The sequence below is a fragment of the Bos indicus genome, chromosome 4, assembly GCF_029378745.1.
Source record: "Bos indicus isolate NIAB-ARS_2022 breed Sahiwal x Tharparkar chromosome 4, NIAB-ARS_B.indTharparkar_mat_pri_1.0, whole genome shotgun sequence".
Taxonomy (NCBI): Eukaryota; Metazoa; Chordata; class Mammalia; order Artiodactyla; family Bovidae; genus Bos; species Bos indicus.
The window spans coordinates 48,813,318-48,840,178 of NC_091763.1; the positions used below are offsets into that span (position 1 = coordinate 48,813,318).

The 26,861-nt window shown below is 35.1% G+C and overlaps 2 protein-coding genes across 5 annotated transcripts in view; one reads left to right on the forward strand and one right to left on the reverse strand.

The window, feature by feature from the left end:
- The window catches only part of COG5 (component of oligomeric golgi complex 5), a 281,625-nt gene that overhangs the window by 195,169 nt on the left and 59,595 nt on the right, over positions 1-26,861 (reverse strand). Inside the window, exon 1 of one of the 4 annotated variants that reach the window (XM_070787250.1) lies at positions 20,957-21,020. The exons of the other annotated variants lie outside the window; for them this stretch is intronic. Coding sequence (XP_070643351.1) covers positions 20,957-20,999 — 43 coding nt within the window. The 5' untranslated portion in view covers positions 21,000-21,020. Of the gene's footprint in view, positions 1-20,956; positions 21,021-26,861 lie in introns of those variants that run through there. 4 annotated transcript variants of the gene reach the window in all.
- Positions 23,305-24,920, forward strand: GPR22 (G protein-coupled receptor 22). Its single transcript, XM_019958675.2, has one exon. The coding sequence runs from the start codon at positions 23,305-23,307 to the stop codon at positions 24,604-24,606; it is 1,302 nt and encodes a 433-aa protein (XP_019814234.1). The 3' UTR covers positions 24,607-24,920.

Sequence of the window (26,861 nt, forward strand, 5' to 3'; positions counted from 1 at the left end):
TCACTTCAGTCATGTCAGACTCTGTGCAACCCCATAGATGGCAGGCAGCCCACCAGGCTCCCCCGTCTCTGGGATCCTCCAGGCAAGAACACTGGAGTGGGTTGCCATTTCCTTCTCCAATGCATGAAAGTGAAAAGTGAAAGTGAAGTTGGTCAGTCCTGTCCACCCCTCAGCAACTCCATGGACTGCAGCCTTCCAGGCTCCTCCATCCATGGGATTTTCCAGGCAAGAGTACTGGAGTGGGTCACCATTGCCTTCTCCTCAAGAGCTAGGTCATGTCTAATCCTGAGTCTTGCAAATTTCTATGGGTTGACAAGCTTCTTCCTGGCTTCACCCTTTGCAGGTATTTACATTTCCACTTTATACCCTTTGAAAATTCAATCACCCCTCAGCTATCTGATTTTCATATATCAAAATTCTTTAATTTCTCTCATCTACTGTATCATTTTTTGCATGCCCTGTCCTTGTGAGTTTATTTCTTTTTAGTCCTTTACTGACATTTTAATGAATTTTAAGGAGGAGGCAGAAACATAGGTTGTACATTTAATTCACTATATTTAACCAGTAATGTAGAGCTTACAGTTTAGTCAAACTGGAATACTAAACACTCTAACCCTAAATGCTTCCACCTTTCCAATTTCCAAAATCCTGATAAAGTCCTATCTTTGGTGTTAATTACACACATCTTTTCTACTCTCCTAAACTGTAAATAATTTATCTTCTGAATTTTCACAGCATATTACTTGTATTTCTTCTGGCATTTACTTAAAACCATATGTGCTAAATTTTAATGACTAATGCTGAAAAATCTCCCCCATTGCCCAAAGTTATTCACTCACTAAAACATTTTAAATTCCATCAGTCAGAAATTTACTTAGCAAAATAAGTGAACTTCTAAAAATTCAAAATACTCCTCAAAATGATGTCTACCATTATATTAATTTAATAAGACCCTTTCCCTCTACACCAAACTATGACCCATGATCTGAGCAAATGTGTTATCCGACACATAAGGAAAAGAAACTTTGCACAATTTCAAGGACTAAGTCTATGAAAAAGGAAGAAGCAGGACATGGATAGTTTAGAATCTCTTCTGACTCCAGCTGGGACAGGTTCTTCACTTTTAAGGGTTCATGTATTAAACTGAGTCTGTCCAGATAATCCAGGATAATCTTTCCATCTCAAGGTTGATAATCTTATTCATATTTGCAAAGTCTCTTTTAATAGGTAATGTAATATATTCACAGGTTTTGTGAAATACAATGTGAACATCTTTCAGGGGCCATTATTCTGCCTACCACATCCCCAGAAACACAGTGATTTAATAAATGTTGATGGTTTTAAACTTTTAGCTAATTTATTACACAACAGACAGAAAAAGTACCCTGAAATTATTAACCAGACCAACCAGTCCATTCTAAAGGAGATCAGTCCTGGGTGTTCATTGGAAGGACTGATGCTAAAGCTGAAAGTCCAATACTTTGGCCACCTCATGCGAAGAGTTGACTCACTGGAAAAGACTCTGATGCTGGGAGGGATTGGGGGCAGGAGAAGGGGATGACAGAGGATGAGACGGCTGGATGGCATCACCAACTCAATGGACATGAGTTTGGGTGAACTCCAGGAGTTGGTGATGGACAGGGAGGCCTGGCGTGCTGCGATTCATGGGGTCGCAAAGAGTCGGACATGACTGAGCAACTGAACTGAACTGAACTGATATATGATTACATATAAGGTAGTCAATATATCACATATTTACAAACACACATATACAACTGGTCAGGCATTATGCTAACTATTTTTTCATATATTATTTAACTTATGTCAATAATCATATATTATCTATAAAAAAGTCTCAGTACTTGGTAGAGTTAGATTAAATTTCAGTTATTACAAATCCAAACTGCATTTATGACACCTATTTGTCTTTTGTAAAGTTTTAAATTTGATCAAGAATCAGATTTTTATTCTAAGTACAAAGTCTTCAAAAATAATTTTTCACACATTTATTTTATTCTGACACCACTCATGAAATGCTTTATAGCTACACTTGACAACTGAAATGACTTTTCCATTGAAAGGGTCATATGGAAGTTATGCTTACACCAGTGTTCAACTGATCTCAATGCCTGTGCCTGCTAAGTGCCTCTGTTGTCTCTGTGGTCTTCTGTTCCTATATCCACCCCTTACATACTATAATTTCTCAGCGGTACGGCTTACTTCCACTCCCTTTGGGGGATCCAACTCCATAACTCTTCATATTCAATCACCAACTATACATAGAATTAACTTTCAGATCTGTGCCTTATGCCCTTTTTTCCACCCTGGGCTTCAAATCCACACATATGATTCCCTATTGGATACCTACATTTGGGTGTCCAACAAGCACCTCAAAATTAACAAGTTCCAATGTACACTTTAAATTACCCCACAAAAAACCAAGAGTCACATCAGGGAGTAGCCCTGCCACCCAGTTAACTTGGCAAGATAGCCCTACTCCTCTCACTAAATCTCAGTGCTCTGTGTCTCCTTAAAATGGATCCTACTACTTTGTGCCACCTTTAATACTACAATAATTCTTACCACCATCAACTCCTGCCTAACACACTATATCTCCTTGTCTCTAATTACACTCCCAATCTTCACCTTCTTATCCATTTGACATTGCCATCTAAAATCCAAGTCTGACCATGTTATTCTTTTTTTTGTCATGTTATTCTCTTACTAATACTTAGAAGCCTTTACTGAAGTCAACATTGCTCCTCTATAGAAGTTCAAATTCAAGGCTTGCAATTTACATGACCATTTACTACTATCTGGCCTTATCTCTCACCACCGTCCTCTTCCTTTCCTCTTCCTTTGTCTTCTCTTCCTCTAACCTCTTCTAGGAAAGGCTGTCTGTTTTGTCTGGTATGCTTTCACTAATCTGGACCAGTACCCATTGCCTTGGTCTGGCTAATATCTGAATATCCTATGTCAGCTTATCCACTTCCTCTGGAAAGCTTTCTCTGATCATCTTCCACCATAAGACCACCCCTCTTATGGTTCTACAGTATCTCACACTGGACCTTTAGCACTGTACTTACTTTGTACCATCATGGTGTATTTTATTTGTCTTTCTTACTAAACTACAAACTTCTTATTGCTTCCCTAGAACTTTATGTACTATTTGACAGACAAAATGTACTAAATAATATTTGTTAAATATCTAGCTGAGTTATCAGACTTTCCTATGGTGATTTTGATATCATTTAAAATAACCTCCTGAACAACAGTCCACTCCAGTCTCCATGAATAAAAGTAAGAATTATAGATCAAAGTACAGGAGTAAAATCTCTCTTATTAATATAGTACATTCAAAAGATATAAATGATAGGAACTTTAAGAAGTCCCTAGTTTTTAAATATGACCTTAGGAGAGTTACTACACATAATATCATTAATGAAAATTAGATAAATATAAAGAACTAACCAATATAAGACTGGGTAGGAAGGCAAGGCTAGGTTCAGATATTAACTGAAGCACTTTCCATGTGGCACTAGTGGTAAAGAACCCACCTGCCAATGCAGGAGATGCACACATATATAGTTATTATAACTAAATGACTCCCTGAACATCAGGAACTCCAACATGTGTTTCATACACTTGTCTCAATAAAGAAAAAAATTAGTTTAAAGTCAAGGAATCTTCCAAGACAAGTAAAAAACATTTACGACCTAATGTGTTAAGTCATCTAATGTTTTCACAGAACAATTTCCCCAGGTAACTTAAGCCTCTTACTGGTCTCCTTTCAAAAACTAGTGAAAACAACCATATTTTTAACTTAATCTGAAATATCTTCAGTACCTCACATGTTCAAAAAAAGAGCATAACAGCATGGCACACATTTTGATTCTACTAGTTTAAGAGCTCATCTGTGAGTCAACAGATTTAAATATCTGACACATCTATTACAATATTGGTAAATGTGTTTCTTTATTCTAGACTCAAATACTCTCAAATCCAAGAGTAAGGTCAAACATGCATTTTAAAACATTAAATTATTATATTATGATTCCTTTCAGGTCACTCAACACTGTTCTTCAATTTTTAATAACTCAGTTATATTTACATATCTAAAACATCTAATTCAAAGCAAATTTTAGAAATTTACTCAAATAGATCAAATGTTCATAAACAGTGCTATTATACATCCATTAAAAAGAGGGAGGGACAGTAAAATTCAAGAGTAAAAGACTGTTACAAAGAAAAATACAATCAAATAAGACAAAAGCAAGCCATTAAAATTGAAAAGACTCAAAGCATTGCCAAACTGTAGTATTTACGACTGCAAAAGATAACAAATACGCCTAACAAATACAAAGTCTTACTACAAAGTATAAATAACCTCTCTATGAGGTAGTCACTTAATACAACAACCTAACATAAATACAGCCCTTGAAAGCTTAAGATGATTTCAAATCTTAATTTAACACAAAAAAAATGACATGAAATCTGAAAAGTAACATCTACAGATGGAAGTCTAGTACTGCGCGTTTTACCTCTGGGAGCTGCAGGCTGAACCACGATTCTATTCTTACATTACAAATCTGTTGTGTGGGGAGCGGGGGAGGAATAACTGTGTTACAGAAAAAAGAAAGAACAAATTGTTGTAAGAACATGTACTTTTTAAATGTGTCTTCATTCTTTATAAGTAACCTTATTCTTTAATGTTTATTTTTTACATTAATGGACTCATGTGTATTTAAAACACCTAATGCCCTTCATGTTTCTTAGCACGAGAATGAGCCAGAAGTCACTGCTAATTAACTCACATTACTGTTCTTTTAAAACCTGCAGTAGCATAAGAAAAATGAGGAAGGGATTCTTCTGTATTTTTTCTTTCCCTATCATAAACCAAAACACCAATGCAATCCACTACCAAGAAGAGGAGAGAAGAGAAATTGGTGGGGACAGCAGCTGTGTTGAATCTCAGAAAGGACATGCGTTGGCAGATTTGTGAGGTGATGCTTGCAACACAATGTGCCTAGATCTAGTCTGATTTCAAATTTTTTTAATAAAAAATTCTGTACTTGATGTTTTGCTTTTTAAAGAACTAAATCCCTACCCGTAACAGAACATTTTTGCTTGAGATGTTCTAATCTACTAGTCTTATATTGTCATTGGGGGAGCAGGGAGGAGCTGTTAATTTACAAAATGAAGAAAAACGTGGCCAAAATCAACCCAGAAATGAGTATGTACCATAAAAACACCTTATATCTCTATACTTTATTACATGTAAAAGCAAGCTTTTTATATTTTCAATTTAAGTTCAACTAAAAGTACCTAAGATAGACTGTTCCAATGGTTTGGATTTTTCCCTTAAAAATCAACATTTTAATATATAAATTCAATACAGCAGGACAGATAGCAAATATGCACATACTGATTGAGTACAGTTAGAAGAACAAGGGAAGATAACATATATGATAGCAAGACGGAACAAGATATAAATGAACTTGGAAGAGGATGAAACAGGAATCCAAGTAGTAGGTTTAGGCTTAAATGAAAGAATAATAGCATAATGATTCTTCATTTGACACAGAATGAAAGGTCGACAAATAACCGAAGATCTAGGAAGGCTTTTAGATGGATGGAAGAAGGTGACAAAGTTCAAGTCTCCTTTTTTTTTTTTCCCCGCCGTGAAGAAGTAAGGTCTTTTGGTAAAAATGAGGCAGAGGGAAAAGTTCCTTGAACAAAGGTGTGGTGGTCCATGTCCAGAGTGATCAAACTAAGGCCCACAGGCGAAACATATAAGTTAAGAATGGGTTTTTACATCTTTAAAGAGTCAGCAAGAAAAAAAGAATACATATTACAGACTGTATGTGGCTCCAAAAGCCTAAAATATTTACCATCTGGCCGTTTACAGAAAAAATATCAATCCCTGGTCTAATAGCACCTGTGAAAGCGGGGAAATGACTATAGAGATTAGAAGACAGAAATCTACAAAAGCATCAATCTCTATAGCTTTGTGATCTCTTTTCCAGCAGTGTTATCTTCTTCTCCAACAGGGAAAAAAATTAACAGAGGTACTCATGAAAGAAAACTGTGCAGGAGAGACATCTTAAATGGAAAGAATGGAATTACATGATACAAAATATTATCAGCCTATAATTAAGACTGTAATTTAAGAAATTAAGCGTGAAAGTAAAAATTAAAGATTTTAATAATTTTAGGACCATGATAAAAGGAATGCCACAAGACAGTTCATAATCAATTGCCAAAAGAAAATTCCATGATAATTAACATTTAAAACAAATTTGGAACTTCTGCTTGCAAGCTAAAGAGTAATTAGTACAAGGCTTACCTAGAGAACAGGACAGAATTTATGAAAATACTATCTTTAGATATTGGACAACAGCAAATCCAAGACTAAAATTCCTGGAAACAAATGAAGTGAAATAATGATCAAGTCTTTCTGACTAAATACACTTCGCTCTACAACCAAGTGAAAACCCTAGTGGAGTACAATGGGTCTAGAGGAATTGAAGGGATGAATCTGAGTTAAGGAAGGCTGAGGCAGCCAGAAGCTGAGGCACAAAAAAATAAGCTAAGCAGAGAGACAGCTCCAGAAATTTCTATATAGGGCTTCTTGAATATTCAAAGGAATATTATGCTATGAATATATATGGTAAGACTCAAAAAGGTCAAATGAAGAACTATTAGAAAATCTGCAAGCCAATCAACTCTACGGGCTCAAAGAGATATTTGAGCAAGATATTCCAGCTTGGAAAGCCAAAATGAAAGGACATCACTGAACAAAGGGGAATTCATTACAAAGCTATGAAGGATTATGCCTTAGTGGTAAGGCTAAACAAATTTCCACTACTGGTAAGGAAAGAGAGGGCTTCCCGGGTGGCTCAGATGGTAAAGCGTCTGCCTACAGTGTGGGAGACCCGGGTTCGATCCCTGGGTTGGGAAGATCCCCTGGAGAAGGAAATGGCAACCCACTCCAGTATTCTTGCCTGGAAAATTCCATGCACTGAGGAGCCTGGTAGGCTACAGTCCATGGGGTCGCAGAGTCAGACACAACTGAGCAACTTCACTTTAAGGAAAGAGAAAGTATCAGTATGATCCTACAAATACTAAAATATGAGAAAACTTTCCTCATATGCTCCTCAAATGTTCCTTTAAAAGTTCCTCTAAATGTTCCTTTAAAGGTTCTCATATGTTTTTTTTTTTTTTTTTAAACTTTACAGAATTGTATTAGTTTTGCCAAATATCAAAATGAATCCATCACAGGTATACATGTGCTCCCCATCCTGAACCCTCCTCCCTCCTCCCTCCCCATACCATCCCTCTGGGTCGTCCCAGTGCACTAGCCCCAAGCATCCAGTATCGTGCATCAAACCTGGACTGGCAGCTCGTTTCTTACATGATATTTACATGTTTCAATGTCATTCTCCCAAATCTTCCCACCCTCTCCCTCTCCCACAGAGTCAATAAGACTGTTCCATACATCAGTGTCTCTTTTGCTCATACACAGGGTTATTGTTATCATCTTTCTAAATTCCATATATATGCATTAGTATACTGTATTGGTGTTTTTCCTTCTGGCTTACTTCACTCTGTATAATAGGCTCCAGTTTCATCCACCTCATTAGAACTGATTCAAATGAATTCTTTTTAATGGCTGAGTAATACTCCATTGTGTATATGTACCACACCTTTCTTATCCATTCATCTGCTGATGGACATCTAGGTTGCTTCCATGTCCTGACTATTATAAACAGTGCTGCAATGAACATTGGGGTACACGTGTCTCTTTCCCTTCTGGTTTCCTCAGTGTGTATGCCCAGCAGTGGGATTGCTGGATCATAAGGCAGTTCTATTTCCAGTTTTTTAAGGAATCTCCACACTGTTCTCCATAGTGGCTGTACTAGTTTGCATTCCCACCAACAGTGTAAGAGGGTTCCCTTTTCTCCACACCCTCTCCAACATTTCTCATATGTTTTTTTAAAGGTTGCTCTAAAACTGCCTCAATATAGCTTAAAACAAACCTCTAAAGAATTAAGTTGATCCATAACTTGACTACCTGAAGGAACAAAATACACCATTCACTAAAAGAAGAAAACAAAATCCATTTACAGTGTTCAAACACAATGGCCAGTATCCAATCAAAAATTATTAGAAATACCAAGATGCAAAAGAATGACGAAATTAAGCGATAAAGATATTAACATCTATTATAATTATGTACACAGGTTTTTAAAAAAATATGAACACAATGAAGAGAAAATGGAAACTATAAAAATTGATCAAATAAAACTTTTAGAGCTGGAAAAAACAGTATCTGAACTGAAAAATTCACTAGAAGAGCTCAATACAGATCAGACACTACAAGAGAGAAGACGAGTGAACCTGAAATCAGAGCCAGCAAAACTACCGAAACTAAAGCTGCAAAATATAAGCGACCAGAGCCTTAATAATATGTGGAACATCAGTATTCTTGCCTGGAGAATCCCCATAGACAGAGGAGCCTGGTGGGCTACAGTCCATGGGATCGCAAACAGACATGACTGAGTGACTAACACACACACCAAGGGCCAAAAATCATGTTATCAGAGTCCCAGAAGAAAAGGAAAGATATAAAAAAGAAAAAGTACTTGAAGACTGGTTTTTTTCAAATCTGATGGAAAAAAACAACAAATAGCAAAAACAGCAGCAACAACACACACCCAAGAATATAAGCAAACCCAAAAGAAGGTAAACACAAAGAAACTACACCAACATAAACCACAGTGAAACTATGGAAACAATGAAATAAAAAGGAAATCTTAAAAATGGCCGGAGGAAAAAAGACAAATTACATAGCAACGTACAAAGGTAAGATCCATCACAGACCTCTCATCAGAAATTATGCCTACAGGAAAAAAAAAAAAAAGTTTAATGACAAAAGAAAAAAAAGTCAGTATAGCTCTCTATGTAAAATGAAAATAAGAAAAAAATGAAGACAGAATAACAACCATAAGAACACTACTCATTAAGAACATGAAGCCGAAAGCTGGTTATTGAAAAGATTAGCAAAACTGATAAACTTCTAGGTAAACTGACCAAGAAAAAAGAAGATACAAATTTTCAATACTGGTAATGAAAGGGAAGGTATCAGTACAATGGTACAAATATTAAAATATGAGAAAAACAAATCAATGTCAATAAATTTGACAATTCAAATGATACAAGAATTTACCTGAAAGATACTTATCACCAAAACAGACAAAAGAAAAATAGAAAATCTGTTTCTATTACCTATTAAATCACTTGAGTTTATAATTAAAATCTTTAAACAAAATAAAACCTCCTGGCTCATATGTTTTCTCTGTTTTGTTCAGTCACGAAGTCGTGTCTGATTCTTTGCTACCCCATGGACTGCAGCAGGCCAGACTCCTCTGTCTTCCACTATCTCCCGGAGTTTGCTCAAATTCATGTCCATTGAGTTGGTGATGCTATCTAACCATGTCATCCTCTGCTGGCCCCTTCTCCCTTTGCCTTCAATCTTTTCCAGGATCAGGGTCTTTTCCTATGAGTTGGCTCTTCACATTAGGTGGCCAAAGTACTGGAGCTTCAGCTTCATCATCAGTCCTTCCAGGGAATATTAAAGGTTGATTTCCTTTAGGATTGTCTTCTCTATTGAATTCTATTAAACAATTAAGGTAAGACTAGCACCGATCTTACATAAATGTTTTTAAAACTAAAGGAAGAGGAAACGTTTTTCAACTCATTATGAACCCAACATTATTGCCCTGATTTCAAAACCAGACAAAGAAAATACAATAAAAGAAAAGAACAAACCAAAATCCCTCATGAACATACAGGCAAAATACCTTGTCCAAATAACTAAATAAAACCATGCAATTTCTAAAAGGGTAATCTACCAAGTACAGTCATTAAGTTAATGTATATCATCATGGTAAATAGCTCCCAGGAGAGCTGAGGTAACAAGGTAACCAATCAACCAACCAACCCAAACTCTAAGGAAAAACAGGTGCCCTGTAAAATAAATGTAGACATGAGCACTTGAGTACCTCGGGAAAACAATTCTAGACACAATTAAAAATAATTCAGCTAAAATTGTTAATAAATTCCTAAAGGCTGAGTGTGTGCCAGCAAGAAAACACAGAACCCATGAAGGCCACAACCCGTTCACGGGTTCTTCAGAGCCTCTCCAGGTTTGCATCAAAGAAAATAAAAGGCCAGGTGCAGAGTGAGAGGTCTAAGAAAGCATCCCTCATGCTTGGAATGACAAGAGCAGCTAATGAGAGAAAGGCATGAAGTTCAGCCTTGGTTCTTTCTTCCATCTCTAATATAAGGGAGAATAAAAGCCTAAAACCATTGGGGTATAAAAAACCTCTCATTTTCTGAACATTGTTGAAAATACATTCGAGGTAGGAAAAGGAAATAGCAAAAAAAAACCAAAAAAAAACTATTTTCCTAGGGGAGGAAAAAGCAGATATCTTGCTGTTTCTGATAACAGATCCAAGTGGAAATGACAGCTGTTGGGATGTACACACTCCAGTGACCAAAACTGCTGGTTGCAATTTGTTTCCACAGTTTGCAGTCCCAAAGAAAGATGCTTTTAACCTATCTTCCAAGTGATGCTATGAAGGCTATGCTATAGGCAACAGCCCAGGAGTCAGTAAAAATACAACATTAATCAAGAGAAGCACTGATCAGAGCTATGAGAGTGGAACAAAGTGGTCACCTCCAGTCTCAGTTTTCTGGAGCTGGCACTGAGGTTGAACAGCTGCAGCAGCACGATGAATATCATCAGCTTATAACTTGGCCAAACTTTCAGTGAGCCAGGCCCATGTACTTACAGGAACTTCTGTGCATCAAGGGCCCCAGGGAATGAGTGCTTTGCTTCAGGTGGTGGAATGAAAGAAAAAGTTTCCCCCAAAAGGGTTCACTTCTATTCCTTTATGTAAAACGAAAAGTACACTAAGCCCAGGCCAGCTGTACCCTTGAACAAACCACTCTCATTTGTTTCTTTCAGTTAAGTCTATTGGACCCTTTCCTTGTTGGCTGTCAAGTCTGAGTTAACCTACCCCCAAATGGTGACAGTGGACCAGAGAGTCACAAGACAACTATGGGTCAAATGTCTGGTTTGAACAAGACCTTAAGCAGTAGGACTGTTCAAAAGAGGTGCACTTGGCAGCTGGGTGAGGCAGGTGGCACTGCTGTGCTGAGAAATGGCCTGAACACTTTAGCAGCCTCAAATTCTTAAACTAAAGGTAAGGTTTTTTCTTTCCTCCTAGGATGATACATGGTGATCACCAGGGAGGGCATCATGCAGGGGTCCATGAATGGGTCAATCTCCTATGAATTTATAGACACTCACAACATGAGAATGTGAAAAATGTTAATACCAAATACATATTTGGCACAGGAAGCCAGAACAGTACACTAAATAAGACCAGAGGCTCCACCCACACTTTAGCTTTTCTTCAATTTGAGTGTCGTGGTGCCCCCCAAGACACACTCAGCACCGTGCAGGAACACAAACCAAGGAATTAAACACATACACAAAAGAGACTATAGCCTCAGCTGCCAGGAGACATTACCTTCTGACCAGGAGCAGGCGGAGTACAGGGCAGTGGAGGAGGCCAGCTTGTAGAAGCAGCCTGAGCTGGTGGGAGGCTTTTCTTCTGCTTGGCTCCTCACCCCAGAGTCAATGCCGCCTCCTCCCACCTACCTCGAAACTCTTTTAAGCCCCTGAGCCTAGGGGCTGTTAATCTGCCCATGTGCACACTGCGACAGCTCCACCCTGCAGTTCTCAGTGCTTTCAGCCTCCCTGCCACCTACTGTACTTTCTCCCCCACAGGACAGGGTTGGAAAGTGCTTGGGCACCTCTATCCAACAGAGCTATAAAAGTTTGAGTCTCTCCCCTCTCCCTGAGGTCCCTGCCACACTTGGTGTCTACTTTAAGCAGCTGAGGTTGGAGTCAAGGGGGGAGACGAGTCGAAGGGCACAAAGGGAAAAAGTAGCTCTGCTCCCTAAGACTTCACAGCTACATTCAATTTCAAGCGGCTGCCTACCTAGACTCAACAAATGAACTTAAAATGTATTAAGTTTACCCAACGCTCTCTTCTCATTGCTGGCACCTTTTATTTTAGCTTTAGGGAGCCCTTAATCAGTAGCTACAGCTATACTGCCTTTTGTCTAGGCTGAGAGGCTTGCTGCCTCATTGGTATAATAATATTCTTTCTTCCTACAGCCTAGAGCCTAAGCAAAAACCAAAGTACCATTCGGGCAGCTTTGTTTAGTTCTCTCACTGCTTAGCTTCTAAAAACTCATTAACAGGTAAAACAGTAGTGCCTAGCCCACCCCTTAAACAAGAGCATTTGCTACCAGATCTCATACTCTCTAAACCAGCCCACAAGGGCCCTTGTCTTCTCTTTTGTAGGAAGCCATGTTTCAGTCAACATTATGCTCTTGTTCCCAAAATTGTCAAAAATCATGAAGGGTCTAGATTTTACCCTATTTGCAAGCTATGAAAGCTAGCTTGTTTCTGTCATGTATGCTGGCAGAAAGCTTAAGATGCCTGGATCAGACACAAAGGACTCAAAACACAGCAAGCAGCATGAGGGATCATGTCACTGACAGTTAACCTTCCCATCCAACTCTTCCTGACAGAGGAGCCTAGGCAGATACTCTGGATACAGTGGGTTTGCATCACAGCCAAAGAACACTAAGCTGGACAACTTACCACTTTTATAACAAGCAGAAGAAACTCTTTGCAGAGTTATTATTGCATCACTTAAGGATGCTAGCTTCAAACACAACTCCTTTATCCTTGAGAAATGGATCAAGGAAAGAATAGTCAGGTCTTTTCATTCTTAGTATGCCCAGCAACACCAGCGTGTCCTAGGACCTTCAGGAATGCTCAGAGTCCATGGCAGAGTCTTTCTCCTAATATAAAATCTAGTAACAGATGTCCTACACAGCATAAGGCAAGATAAGAAATAAAAGTTATACATGGTTCAAAAGGGAGTCAACTTTCTCTATTTGCAAATGACGTTAACTGTCTGTATAGAAAATACCATGCAATTCACAAAATAATTTCTCAAGACTAACATATAAATGGCAACCCACTCCAGTGTTCTTGCCTGGAGAATCCCAGGGACGGGGGAGCCTGGTGGGCTGCTGTCTATGGGGTCACACAGAGTCAGACACGACTGAAGTGACTTAGCAACTTAGCAACAACATACGCGTTTAGTAAATTTGCAGGACACAAGGTCAGTATACAAAAAATAACTACATTTCTCCACACTAAAAAAAAAAAAAAAAAAGAGGAGGAGAAGAAATAAGCAAAGGACCCATAACAGAACAGAAGAGGGGATCTGCCATAGCTTTGCTAAATATAGCATCTAGTTAATCAACTGACTTGGTTTCAGAACATAGAAATGAATTTGATTCTGTATAACCTACAGAATTACAAGAATATGTGAAGCAGCAACAAGGAAAAAAAAGAAAGAAACCGAAGTGAAAAAAAGCACAAACATGTTTGTGTAATTCTTTGGTTGAAATATAAGAGAAAAATGTCAACAAAACCTATAATATTTAAAGAGGCAAAAAGAGATACAGGCAGTGAAAAGAGTAAGCCAGAAAACTGGGTCAGGGGTGATAATGATTTGGACAGGCCTCCAAAACAACATGCCAACAGTAGGACAACAGACGGAGATTAAAAAGTAGTAATAATCACAGGGTCCAAAATCACGGTTTGGATGAGAAAAACAAAAAGAAATGCCACATATTTATTTTTATAATAGATACTGGCAAATGACTTACAATTACATATTGTGAAAAATAAAAACGAAAAATTGAAATGCTCAACTAAGGTGAGGTAGGGAAGGATGGGAAAGAAGGCTTTGTGGAGTTTTTCAGTTCAGATATATAATTCTGATGCGTGTACTTTATTCAATTATAATCAGTTTTCAATTATCCTCCTTTGTAAGTAATGAATCACCAATATTGTTGACTTTGTACTACCCTGGTTACTCCTCATTTGATGGGGAGTTTTCAGCAGATGGTCTATTTCTATTTTTCTGATAAAACATTTGCTGTGAAAGAAATTTAAAGTTGAGAAGCCAAATGAAAATTTTGAATTAGCTGTATACTGAAATAATTCTTTCTACCTTGGCCTCCAATATTAGAGAGTTGAGAGTTAGCTACATTAAGTATTCACTGAAAAGTACCCTTGAAACAATACAACTTAAAAGTGATTTTTCAGCAATTAGAAACTGCTATTGCATACATAAATAAAGGCCACAGTGACACCAAGTCCTGTGAAAGGCAAAGGGAAAGTGGGTCGCCCCATAGCTTCACAGGCTCAAAGGAAAAGACTCCTCTTCCCAAAGAAGATGAGGAACCAGAAAGTCCTCTAGAAAAGAAAACATCTTCAAGCCCTCCACATGAGAAATTCGGGGATGAAGGGTCTGAAGATGAAGCCCAGTCTGGGCAATATTAAAAGTGATGATGGTTTGGGGAGAGATTTTAATTTAAAAAAAAAGAGAGAGAGAGAGAGAGACAAGGAAAAAGAAAAAAAGAGGGAAAAAGAAAGAAAAGCTACTTAAGATAGAATATGGTTTAACTCATGGGCTTTCAATGCTTTTTTCCCCTCTTGTTGAAAATAACATTTTCTTCTTCTTCTTCTTTTTTCTTAAAGAAAACCATTGTGTGTTTAATTTACCTTTTTTGTCTATTGGTCTTCTCTTCATCATGACCCCCTCGTCCCTGTCCCCCCTTTTCTCAATGAAAGCCATGTTAAATTAATCACTGGATTGACTGCTTCATCTTTTTATTTTTAATGGAGGGTATGCCACAGTTGTAAAGCAATAAGATTTGAGGTAAACACTATGAGAATTTTGCTTTTTGCTTAATGGTAGCAAGTTGAATGGCAATCAAAAAATGTAGGAGGTTTTAGTTTAAAGTTATTGCTTCTTTCTCTACCTGAATTAAAAAAAAATACTACTATAGGTATTCATGTTTTTTTACTGTAGGGCAGGGCAGGGAATTGAGGTTACCTGACCTTGTTTGAGGATATGGATTTGTTTGTTTGTTTTTAGTTCCATCACTTGTAATCTCTAGAAGACGCAGAGCCAGTGATCCTTTTATTCTGCTACAGTCTTTAAAGAATTAAAAAAAAAGCAAGGCTGCCAAAACTTAAATCTTTCTTGATTTCCTATTTCATTCTCTAGTGGTTCATGTTTTTAAATATATGTAAGTATCTATTCTGTTTCTTGGATGAAAAATTTTACCAAGGATCAAAAGAAGAAACCATAGAATTAAAATGGGGAGCTCTATATATCACAGTGGATTTCTTCTCAAACTGACAATGTTTAAGTTTTAAGCAAAATAAAGTGCCAGTTAATCTGAAACTCAATCACAAAGACTTGTGGTTTTTTTGTTTTTTTTTTTTTGAGATTTTTGCTTTATGAAATCAGAGAACTGAAATTCTTTTACACCACAAATGTGCATTCAGAGTCCATGTCCCATGCTGTTTTTATTTAGGGATAGAATATTTTCCTGTCAGAGCCCATTCTTCTCATTTCTTGGTAGAAACAGGGTATGGTGTGCATCTCTTGACTTCCTGCTAGTGCACAGGACACTACTGCACAGCCCACTCGCAGTGCCTACCAGTCCTGTTCTAGGACATGATTTCTCCAGGCTCTGTTCTTCACTTACTTCATATCCTGTGCTTGACGGGAGTATGTGAAATGCTGCTCTGACACTATTCAATTAGCATTTGTCTTTATACTGGTGCTCTTGCTTACTGCATGTGTTGCTTGCAGCAGCAGTTTAAGGGGCTCTGCAAGGCTGGAGAAACCATGCATTCAGGAGGCCGGTGTGTAGTTGATAACAGACCAGTTACATGCCTTATGAAGGTAGTCAGGAGACAGATCTGTAGGTTTGCTTCTCTACATTCTGATACCATGAGCTAATGGGAACAAGGTTTAGGGGGTCTTAGTGTGCTAATGGGTTTCCCAGGTGGCTCAGTGGTTAAAGAAACTGCCTACAATGCAGGAGACGCCAGAGGTATGGTTCAATCCCTGGGTTGGGAAGATTCCCTGGAGGAGGGCATGGCAACCCACACCAGTATTCTTGCCTGGAGAATCCCATGGACAGAGGAGCCTGGCAGGCGACAGTCCACAGGTTGCAAAGAGTCAGACACAACTGAAGCGACTGAGCACAGCACATTGCATACATACTTTGCAAACAGTTTCAAAGCACCATCAGTTGTGGTTAATTCCAACATTTCACAAAACTGAGTTTTTTATTTATAATTTCAAAATCATCAAAAATTCTGCAGCATCAGAACCAGACAGAAGCTAGATAAGAATGATCTGATATGAATGGTAAATTTAAATGTGAACAGTAAATTACTCTCTCATACTCAAAGTTGTCCAAACTGAAGGAGGCAAATATATAAAACTAGAAACCAAAGACTATCATATCAGGAATTTTAGTTTCTAAACTAAATAAAAATCAAAATGCTTTCAAGCAAAAGAAAAATATAATTTGTGAAAAAGGATTTTAATAGAGCTATTTCAAGGTTAGATTCATATCTGTTGCTTAGTCATTATTAGGAAAGTTAAACTGCCTTCCAAGGTTATTAATTAACTAATTAAGTAATCTATAAAATGATTTTTACAAAATTTTACAAATTTTATATTTGGTGTTAAATTACTAATTGCAGCATTTTTCAAAATTAGTATCCTACATGAACACAAAAAATATTAAAAACAAAACTGTGAAAGTCTGTTTCTATGGAAAGAAGAATCCTGTAAATTCTGATATTTATAATTTGATGTCATTTTTTTTCATGAAAAAATAAATCTGATTCTCAATCCAGGAGTTTAGATATTTTCTTCTTTGTTAAAAACAAAGGAATTTAGAATTATCCTGCTAAGAAATCAGAGAACCTTATATTCACCAAACCAATTTGTGGTTTTTAAAAAGAAAACTATAGAGGAGAGTCCTGGTGGCTTAGTGGTTACAATTTCGGCCTTCACTATCTTGGCCCAGGTTCAGTCCCTCATAGAGGAACTGAAATGCCACAAGCTGTGGGGCACAGCCAAAAAATAAAATACGAAACAAAAAGAAAACTATACCAAGCAATGTATGCAGTAAGAAGTAATTACTTGTAGTATCTTGTGTATCCCTAACCACAAGTCACAGGGAATAAAAAGTGTTGTCTAGACCTGAACATTCTTGCTGCCATTATGTCTTAGAGAGATTCCAGAATTTATGTTTTTTCAAAATAGTCTGAGTATAGCTTAGAAATACTGTCTCATAGAGAGCTAAACAAAGCATATAAATAAACATTAATTTAAAAAGTAAAAGCTATATGGTGACACAGAGAATGTATGACTTGAAAGTCATGTAACTATTCAATAGTGACTAAACCCAAATCATCCAATTTTAAGCCAAAAGAACCCTCAGAATTTTCCAAAGAGAGAAGGCCAGCTATATTCAGTTGGAGGGGGCTTTGCAGAGTTCCAGCATCAGCTCTACTACTAACTTTCCTTTCATGTCCTTAAACTTCTCTATGCCTTTGTTTCCTCAACTTTATGGTGATATTGTGAGGATAAATATAAACAAAGACTTCAATTCTCTGGCAGGAAAGCACTATATGTATTCCAGTATGTTAGTAAACTTCTTAGCTCTACCATAAGTTTCAACTGATGCTACCTTTTCTATGGTTTTAGGTTTAAGCTTCAAACAACATTGCCTGTGTGTGTGCACGCCTGCACAACCTTTCAACATGGCTGTCTTTCTAAGATCCTTTTCTCCAACTTTCAAAATGCACAAAAAGTGGAACAATATTTTAATTTTTATCATTACCAAAGTTCTGCCACCCAAAGCTGTGCAAAAAACTTCAGAAATTCACAGCAAAATTTTCTACCACATTATTCTCAACTCCTATGGAAATCCAACTCACAATCCACATATTATTTAGCCAGCTCTATGTGCAGCTTAAACACTAGCAATGGAAGATCATTAAAATGTATACTGACTTTCAAAATTATAAAGAATAATTACAATTATAAATTAAAAACCTAGTAGACATTTTCTTAAAAATGTAGATCATTAATATTCCTAAAATAATGGAAGCAGGTAATCAATATTCTAATAATTCAATGATTTGAAACATGTCTTCTGTCTTGTTGAGATATATAATCCAGCCATATTATATATTCAAGTCTAAAAAAACAATTTTCCTCAATAAAATGTGTTCAATATTGAAAACAGAAAATTATTCAGTCTGACACATCTTAGCAACTGAACAACCTAAACTAATTTAAATTTAAATTTAAATATTTTAAGTTACTTCCATCATTGCTTTTAATTCTTTTGATAGAATATCCCAAAAATAATTTAGCTTTGTAACTTATGAAGATACATAATTAACTTCCTTTACCAATATATTCACCCAATAACTTTAACATGCAGCTGCATATAATATTAAGGTATAGCAATCCACTAAAAGAACATATGTTAAAAACAGAAACAATCAGCTGAAATAAAATACAATGGCACATGACCAGTATGTATCTACCAAGCAAAATGGGTTACCAGAGGTGAAGGCTGAGTAGTAATAACAAAAGTAATACATGTGATTAAATCTTTACATACTTTTAAAAATAGCAATGGAATTTTAAAGAATATTTGTAGGGTATAAAAACCTTAAATCAAGTTTTATTGATATTTTGAATGAATGAATGAATGAAATGAATGAATACCTGAATGAATGACTACTGCAGTCATAATAATATTTAACACCTTTGGATGTTCACAAAAATTTGGAATACACAGAGAAAATGACTTGAATACAAACAAACTAGTTGAAATTCAACGTGGTTCACAGTAAAGATGCAATGGCTTTCTATTTGTAGAACAAAGAATCTCAACCTAAAACATATATACAACTAAAATATTTTCAAGTGCAATTATCCAAGGCTTTAAAAAGAATATATACATTTTACTATGTAATTCTTTCTTACCCCCTCCCCCTGCCACCTCCCTGTATTTTTTGATGTTTGGCATAAGTGAACAACAAACCAGAAAGGAATATGCATTTTTAAAGACTGATTTACTCATGTTCTTTTAAGAGCAACACACAACCATTTATAAATATAGCCTTTTAAAAAAGCACCCTTATATAAAACAGTGGGGGATGAAAAATCCCTGCTATACATATGAAGCACAATTTAAGCCCAATACAACTGACCAATCAAAATTAGTGAATGCACTGCATCTCTCTGCAGTGGAGAGAAGCGACAAGGTAGGCTGTCATTCTGCAAAAGCTGCCCAGAACAGGCTTTCCTCTGAAAAGCAGTGCCATTCCTTTTTAGAAAGACTGAATCTAAGTGTTGTCTCTGGAGACAAGAAGCCTTCAGTATGTTAAATTACTTTCATTATGTATTTTCAGATGCTTATTGATTCCACAGTAGGAAGAGTGAGAGACTGCAGCAGCCTCCAAGCAGCACTACATGTTCCATACATTAGCAGTACTGCTGAAACAATGGCATAGTACAGACACATATTTTCATTAAGGTCTCTTCCGAAGAGGTGTTTATGACCCTCTTTCCCGGTCCTCTACTAACCAGTGAACAAAATGAATCAATCAAAACTGGAAACGCTTCAACTACATCAAGAATCTTTCAAATCTTTAGCAGAGGTAAGCTGTGCTCCTTATTATAGTATTCAGCTGCTTTTGAACCAGCATAGTGGGGTAAAATTACTTTGAAAAATTTCAGCCTAAATTTTAAGAGTTTATTTGCTTAATTCTACTTATTGCTAAACATGTATCTTTTAGATCTATTTAAGATATGGTATATTTTAAATGTAATTTTTTAGGACGGTATGTTAAATATAAAGAATATTCTTTGTTGAATCACGATGAAGATCCCAGCTTTTTAAATCACTTCAAATTACTAAATATCCTAATGTCATTACTAGTCTTTCTCAAGTGTTCAAAAAACTATTATATTTCTTGAAAGAATCAGGTTTATTATTTAGCTATTATTACTCAATTTTAGCTTAAGTTTATTATTGGGCATGTTCACTGAAAATTATTTAATTTGCAGTTACATTTTATATCACCCTTTATATTTCAACTACATGAACATTTCATCAAGGAAATTTATAGTATTTATCATGGAATCTGTTTTAACCAGTTAAAATTCAAACCCTGTGCTAATAAGCAAGCTATAATATTTTACAGCAAGAAATACTGTTAAATTATTATAAAGACAAGAAGGAATGACAGTACTTTCAATGTATGCTAATTGCTCATAATCTCTGAAAATACACCTTAACTTCTAAAATGAGAGCAGAAATTGGTTTAAAAAAACACAATGTCTGTAATGTTAACTCTGTTACTGAATAACAATTTTTAGTCTTCGTTAGGAAAAGAGAATATTTTTACTTAAAGAAACCTTTAAATGTATGCATAAGCTATGGCTCTAATTATACATACAGTTTCCTTACTTTGATAACAAATATTGTGTATGGTGTTAAATAAGCACAACCAAAGTAACTTTCAATTAATTGAAAATTATTAGGAACCTTATTGCTTAACTACTTTTTTTCTTTTTCACAAGGGCTCAAAGCAGCTAATTCAGTATTTACAACTGACAACATGAAGAATGCATCTGATCCATCATCTCCATCTCCCTAGCTGTCTGAACCATAAACTGCAGGATATTCTTGCAACACATGATTTTAAGACATTAAGGAGTTAAAACTGGAGAACAGAGGTCTACATGACTGCTGGGATTATAACACATCAATAGTAATAATACTAAGAAGATGCCATATAAAATAGCCACAAAATGAAAAACAATGTAACTGAAAAACCCTGAAAACAAAATGGTGAGCATTTTTAAAGGAGAACTTTATACTACAACATTACCAGAATCGTGGAGCCACCAATTCTTGAAGAAACAATGAAACATGGATTGCCAAAAGAAATGACATACATTATCAGCAAGCTAATGAGGCTTTATCAAGTATTTTTCTGCACTAAATATTCAGATATTCATATCAATTAATATTACTAAAGAATTTTTCCATCTGAGTTTTATGACCAATTATGTGTCCTCTTCTAATGAAAACAAACCAAATTAAATAGCAGATGGTTTTTATCAAGAGAACATGGACTGGACTTACAAAGCAAGTTATGTGACCAAGAAATCATTTCAAAGTAATGAGGACTGCTATAGAAGTAGATTTACATTTGTAACAAAAGGATGTCTAAAAACATTTTAGAAGCTAGGAACTTTATGTTTCCTTTCTGTTTTCACATGTTCTGGAAAATAAAGAAACATCATCATAAACTCTCTCAAAGGGAAACATAACGCCTATCATTTGAGGAAGTTTCTCTCGGATGTGACTTTTTAAGGTAAAACAAACACAAGTATTTTGTACTGGTCTTTAGAAATCCATCAGCCAACTAAATCTTACAATTCATGCAGTTGAAGTACTGAAGAGAAAAATGAAAGAATTCCTACAAGACATGAAATAAAACACAGCTACTTCATGTTGTCAGGTAAAAAAAATCATATCCAAATCTGTCAATGACATCATGTTATCATATTGTGGAAAACTGCTATAGTGAGCCAAAAGGCCCATAAGGCAACAACAAACAGGTAGGTCAGAAGATGCATGCAGCCCACAGCACTGTTTAACATTTACAAGAGAAAAGAATCTTGATCTACAGTTCAATGCCTTTCCCTCCGTTATTGCCTAAAATTGACACTTCTAACTGCTGTGACAAAGATCTGATGTTTTAATCTGTCAGTTCTGAAAATCTGGCACACTATAAAATTCTCATTTTTATAGGATTTCAATGCTGGCTAAGACTTTCACTTACTCAAATATATGCCTTTAGTAATACTTTATATTAAGCTCAAAAGAAATTAATGTTATCAGCATTTGTGTTTCTGAAATACTACCTCTAAAATAATATGCATAAATAAAACTGTATTCTAAAACTTGTCAAAGGTTACAACAAGTGAAAGGCTAACATAAGTTCTGAAAACTGTTAGCTTTTATAATTTGTTATGGTTTTGCAGGCAAAATGCTGTACTTGAAATGTGAAATATAGTTGGTTGTATCATTTATATTTTAATATATGAATTACTGACATTTTAGCCCAGCAAATCAGACATTATTTTTATAAATTACTCTAAACTTCTATATTAAAACATAAATATGCATGAATTAGCAAGAGTTGTTTTTTTTTTTTAATTTTCCTTAAAATCATATATACTGGGTGATTTATACAAAAGGTTTTATAGGGAATGTGAAAATTTAATAGATTCCTCAGAAAATGGGTTTCAGATACTCCTTTTTCCCTAAAATTTCATTTTTTATTTAAAAAAATTCTGCTTAATAAAATCAATTGATATATTCTTTTAAACTATCACAAAAATGGCTATTTCTTAAGTGATATTAAATTTCCATTTTCTCCTTCTAAATGATATGAAAGGGTGTGGTCACAAATCATTCATTCATAGAAGTGATTAGTGCTCTTTTACCAAGGTTTGTGGTGTTTTATTTCAAAATACTGTCTTTTTTCTTCCAATTTTTGCTCTTTGTAAAGTTCAGTGCAAAATATGAAATATTTATCATTTTCCTACTTCAGTGGGAAAAAACTCCAGATATCCCCAAGCACACTGTAGACTTCTGAATATGAATTTCAATCAGGAACAAGGACAAAGTGATTTAAAACAAACTAGGGCTCTGTGCCATTTATCATTTTAAATGAAGATTTCTCCTGTTCATTTGAAATCTCATGGGAATAATTACACCTACACTAATTGTGCCACAACATGTTAAAACAGCATTTATTTTCCACCTACTTACAATATTTAAAATGAAATCTTAAAACACTGGGCTAAAATTACTTTTGCATACTGGGTAGTTTTATTATACAAAAATACACTGTATCTCAAATAATAACCTTGAAAAACCCTAATAAGAAAAACCTTTTTAGTTTATTAAATAATTTCAAGCCATATAGAAGCAATCCCCAATAGTTATTTCTTCAAATGGACCAATTTCCTTTTACATCAAAACAATGTAATCTTGACATTTCTACATTTTCCATTAACAGTTTATAAAGTTAAAAATTAAACTAAGTACACAATAAAATTTTTTTTCACAATAAACACAGGTTTTGTACGTCATTTAAATTGCTGAATATCAAATAGTTTATTCTATTTCACTTTCTAGGGAAAAAACAGCTGCTCCAAAAGAATGTGTTTTTCTCCCATTCTGGAAATCAACATGCAGTCTGAATCTAACATTACAGTGCGAGATGACATTGATGACATCAACACCAATATGTACCAACCACTATCATATCCATTAAGCTTTCAAGTGTCTCTCACCGGATTTCTTATGTTAGAAATTGTGTTGGGACTTGGCAGCAACCTCACCGTATTGGTACTTTACTGCATGAAATCCAACTTAATCAATTCTGTCAGTAACATTATTACAATGAATCTTCATGTACTTGATGTAATCATTTGTGTGGGATGTATTCCTCTAACTATAGTTATCCTTCTGCTTTCACTGGAGAGTAACACTGCTCTCATCTGCTGTTTCCATGAGGCCTGTGTATCTTTTGCAAGTGTCTCAACAGCAATCAACGTGTTCGCTATCACTTTGGACAGATACGACATCTCTGTAAAGCCTGCAAACCGAATTCTGACAATGGGCAGAGCTGCAATGCTAATGATATCCATTTGGATTTTTTCGTTTTTCTCTTTCCTGATTCCCTTTATTGAGGTAAATTTTTTCAGCCTTCAAAGTGGAAATACATGGGAAAACAAGACACTTTTGTGTGTCAGCACAAATGAATACTACACTGAACTGGGAATGTATTATCACCTGCTAGTACAGATTCCAATATTCTTTTTCACTGTCATAGTGATGTTAATCACATACAGCAAAATACTTCAGGCTCTCAATATTCGAATAGGCACAAGATTCTCAACAGGGCAGAAGAAGAAAGCAAGAAAGAAAAAGACAATCTCTCTAACCACACAACACGAGACTACAGACATGTCACAAGGCAGTGGTGGGAGAAATGTAGTCTTTGGTGTTAGAACTTCAGTGTCTGTAATAATCGCTCTCCGGCGAGCTATGAAACGACACCGTGAACGACGAGAAAGGCAAAAGAGAGTCTTCAAAATGTCTTTATTGATTATTTCTACATTTCTTCTCTGCTGGACACCAATTTCTGTTTTAAATACCACCATTTTATGTTTAGGCCCAAGTGACCTTTTAGTAAAATTAAGGTTGTGTTTTCTAGTCATGGGTTATGGAACAACTATATTTCACCCTCTATTATATGCATTTACTAGACAAAAATTTCAAAAGGTCTTAAAAAGTAAAATGAAAAAGCGAGTTGTTTCCATAGTAGAAGCTGATCCCATGCCTAATAATGCTGTAATACACAACTCTTGGATAGATCCTAAAAGAAACAAAAAACTCACCTTTGAAGATAGTGAAATAAGAGAAAAATGTTTAGTACCTCAGGTTGTCACAGACTAGGGAAAGTCTAAGTTTCACCAAACCCACATTCAAAATTTTAAATTGTAAAAAATGAATTACTGCCAAATATAAGAAAAACAATTTAAGTATAGGTTATGTTGTAAACTTTCAATGTAAATGTCAAGATTAGATTAGGTCATATATATTCAATTTCTTCATTACTTAATGTATTTGTTGCATGGCAGTTTGTTAAGGTAATATCATGTGTATATTTTGTCAATATTATGTCCATCAGAAGATATTCATGTAAGTCATATTTTCTAAAGAATAAATACATAGCCTTAAAACACTGTATAACTTTAAAATATAACTGACACAGGTATCCTTGCATTTTTTTATAAAGTGTATTTGTTTCTAAGCCACAAACTATAGATATATTTATATGTTAATAACTGGAATAGTGTTTTAATGTAAACCAAAATTATGGGTTCCAAACAATCAAAACAACCCAGGATTTTCTATACTGCTATATTATGTTTTCTAACATAGTCTACTTGCTATAATGTTTGATGCATCAAAAGTAATGACCTATTTATGAAACTTTATCCTTTTTGGAATGTAGGAAATTGCAGGATTTATCAGGATTTTAAAATTCAAAAAGAAAAAAACAAACAACTGTATATGTACATCAAGACAGGGAAACTTTTGAAATTCAAGTTTATTATGAAGAAAAGTTTGATTTTTTAAGATCAAAGGCACTATGCCTATAATATACAAATGAACTGACAATAAAAAGAAGGAAGAAAACCAAAGTTTCTTTCTTCCTTCCTCACTTTGGTTGAGTTAAACAAAATGCTCTGGATTAATACAGTATACAGGCAAAAACCAGAACATTAAAATAAACTGACATCCTAACTTTATATTCAAGTTGGACTTCTTGTATAACAGAAATTAACTACTAAAATCTGAATTCTAGGAATGGGGGAAAAAAGACTTTATGTCATTATAGAAAAGTCATCTACTTATAATTTTAGATACATAGCAACTTTAGAGTAATAAAATTTATACAATGTTCCTACACTATCAGAGCTCCCAAGTGTTTCAAAATACTCTAGTTCTTTTCAACTCTGAAAATCACTAAAGTGGCAATAAATCTTGTGAATGTTTTTTACTCTACAACACATAAACTTAAAGCATTTGCCTCCAATCCTCAATTCATATTAGAAAACTATGAAATTACTAATCCCAATTATAGATATCAGGTTTGAGAATCTTATATCAAACAAGGATTTTCCAAGTGTTATAATCTAATAGTAAGTGCTAATTATCATTGTATATGAAAACTAGCAATAAGTTATTTAAAGTAGGCAAATACTTGCTACCTTGTAATTGGTTAACTGAACAATTCTTTATTCTGTTTTTTCATACTGTATTCACTAAATTAAGTAGCAACTCATTTTTAAATAAAAAAATTTGTCAAACAATTCAATAACAATCTCTCATTGAAAGAAACTGTTTTCATCAGGTGGTCTTCTATAATTAAAAATTAAATGCTGGACTCTTAAGAAAAAAAACAGTAATACACCACTTTTGTGTAAATAAATGAAATTCACCCAGTCTAGTTTACTGAACTATCTTATATCTTGGGGAAAAGAGCACCATGCAATAGCTTGAATTCACTGAGATTACATGAGAAATTCAATAGTGATATATTTCTGATAATAATTGACATAATGTCAAATCTTAGCAAAGGAACAGTTTCCTTCTGCCTTACTTTGTACTCTTTAATAGAATTAAAGAAATGTCTCAATTTGACAATATGAAGCATAAACAAGTAGGACTAATATTTTGAAACTCTTAAGAGATATCAGGATTTCATACAGACATCAAAAAAATTTTTGTTAGATAAGTATATCTAGCACAGAGTATCTTCTAACATACTCCTTAAATTTTTTAAACTAATTTTATACTTGGATTTCTGAGCATAAATATTTTAATATCGAGTTTTTAATCTAAGTGAAAATCAGACTATTTTTAAAGTTTTCATATTAAGAAAAACTCTTTATGTTTTAAATATTTTTCATCTTCAAGTCTATAAACACGCCAAAAAACTCAGTTAAAAACCACTTTTCTAATAAATCTGTCTAAACTGCCTTATTGCCTTCTTGTTCTCTGTAATAAGAAAACTAACAAAATAAGAAATAAACAGCAAACATTATAACGTTTCCCTCTAAACTATTACTATTTCTACACTTGACACAAGAACAACTAACAAGCATTTCTGCCCACCTGTAGTAATCTTTCAGATATATAGA

What these genes read in the sequence shown, in the direction of transcription:
- GPR22 (XM_019958675.2), top strand. Translation starts at nt 23,305, where the DNA reads ATGTGTTTTTCTCCCATTCTGGAAATCAACATGCAGTCTGAATCTAAC.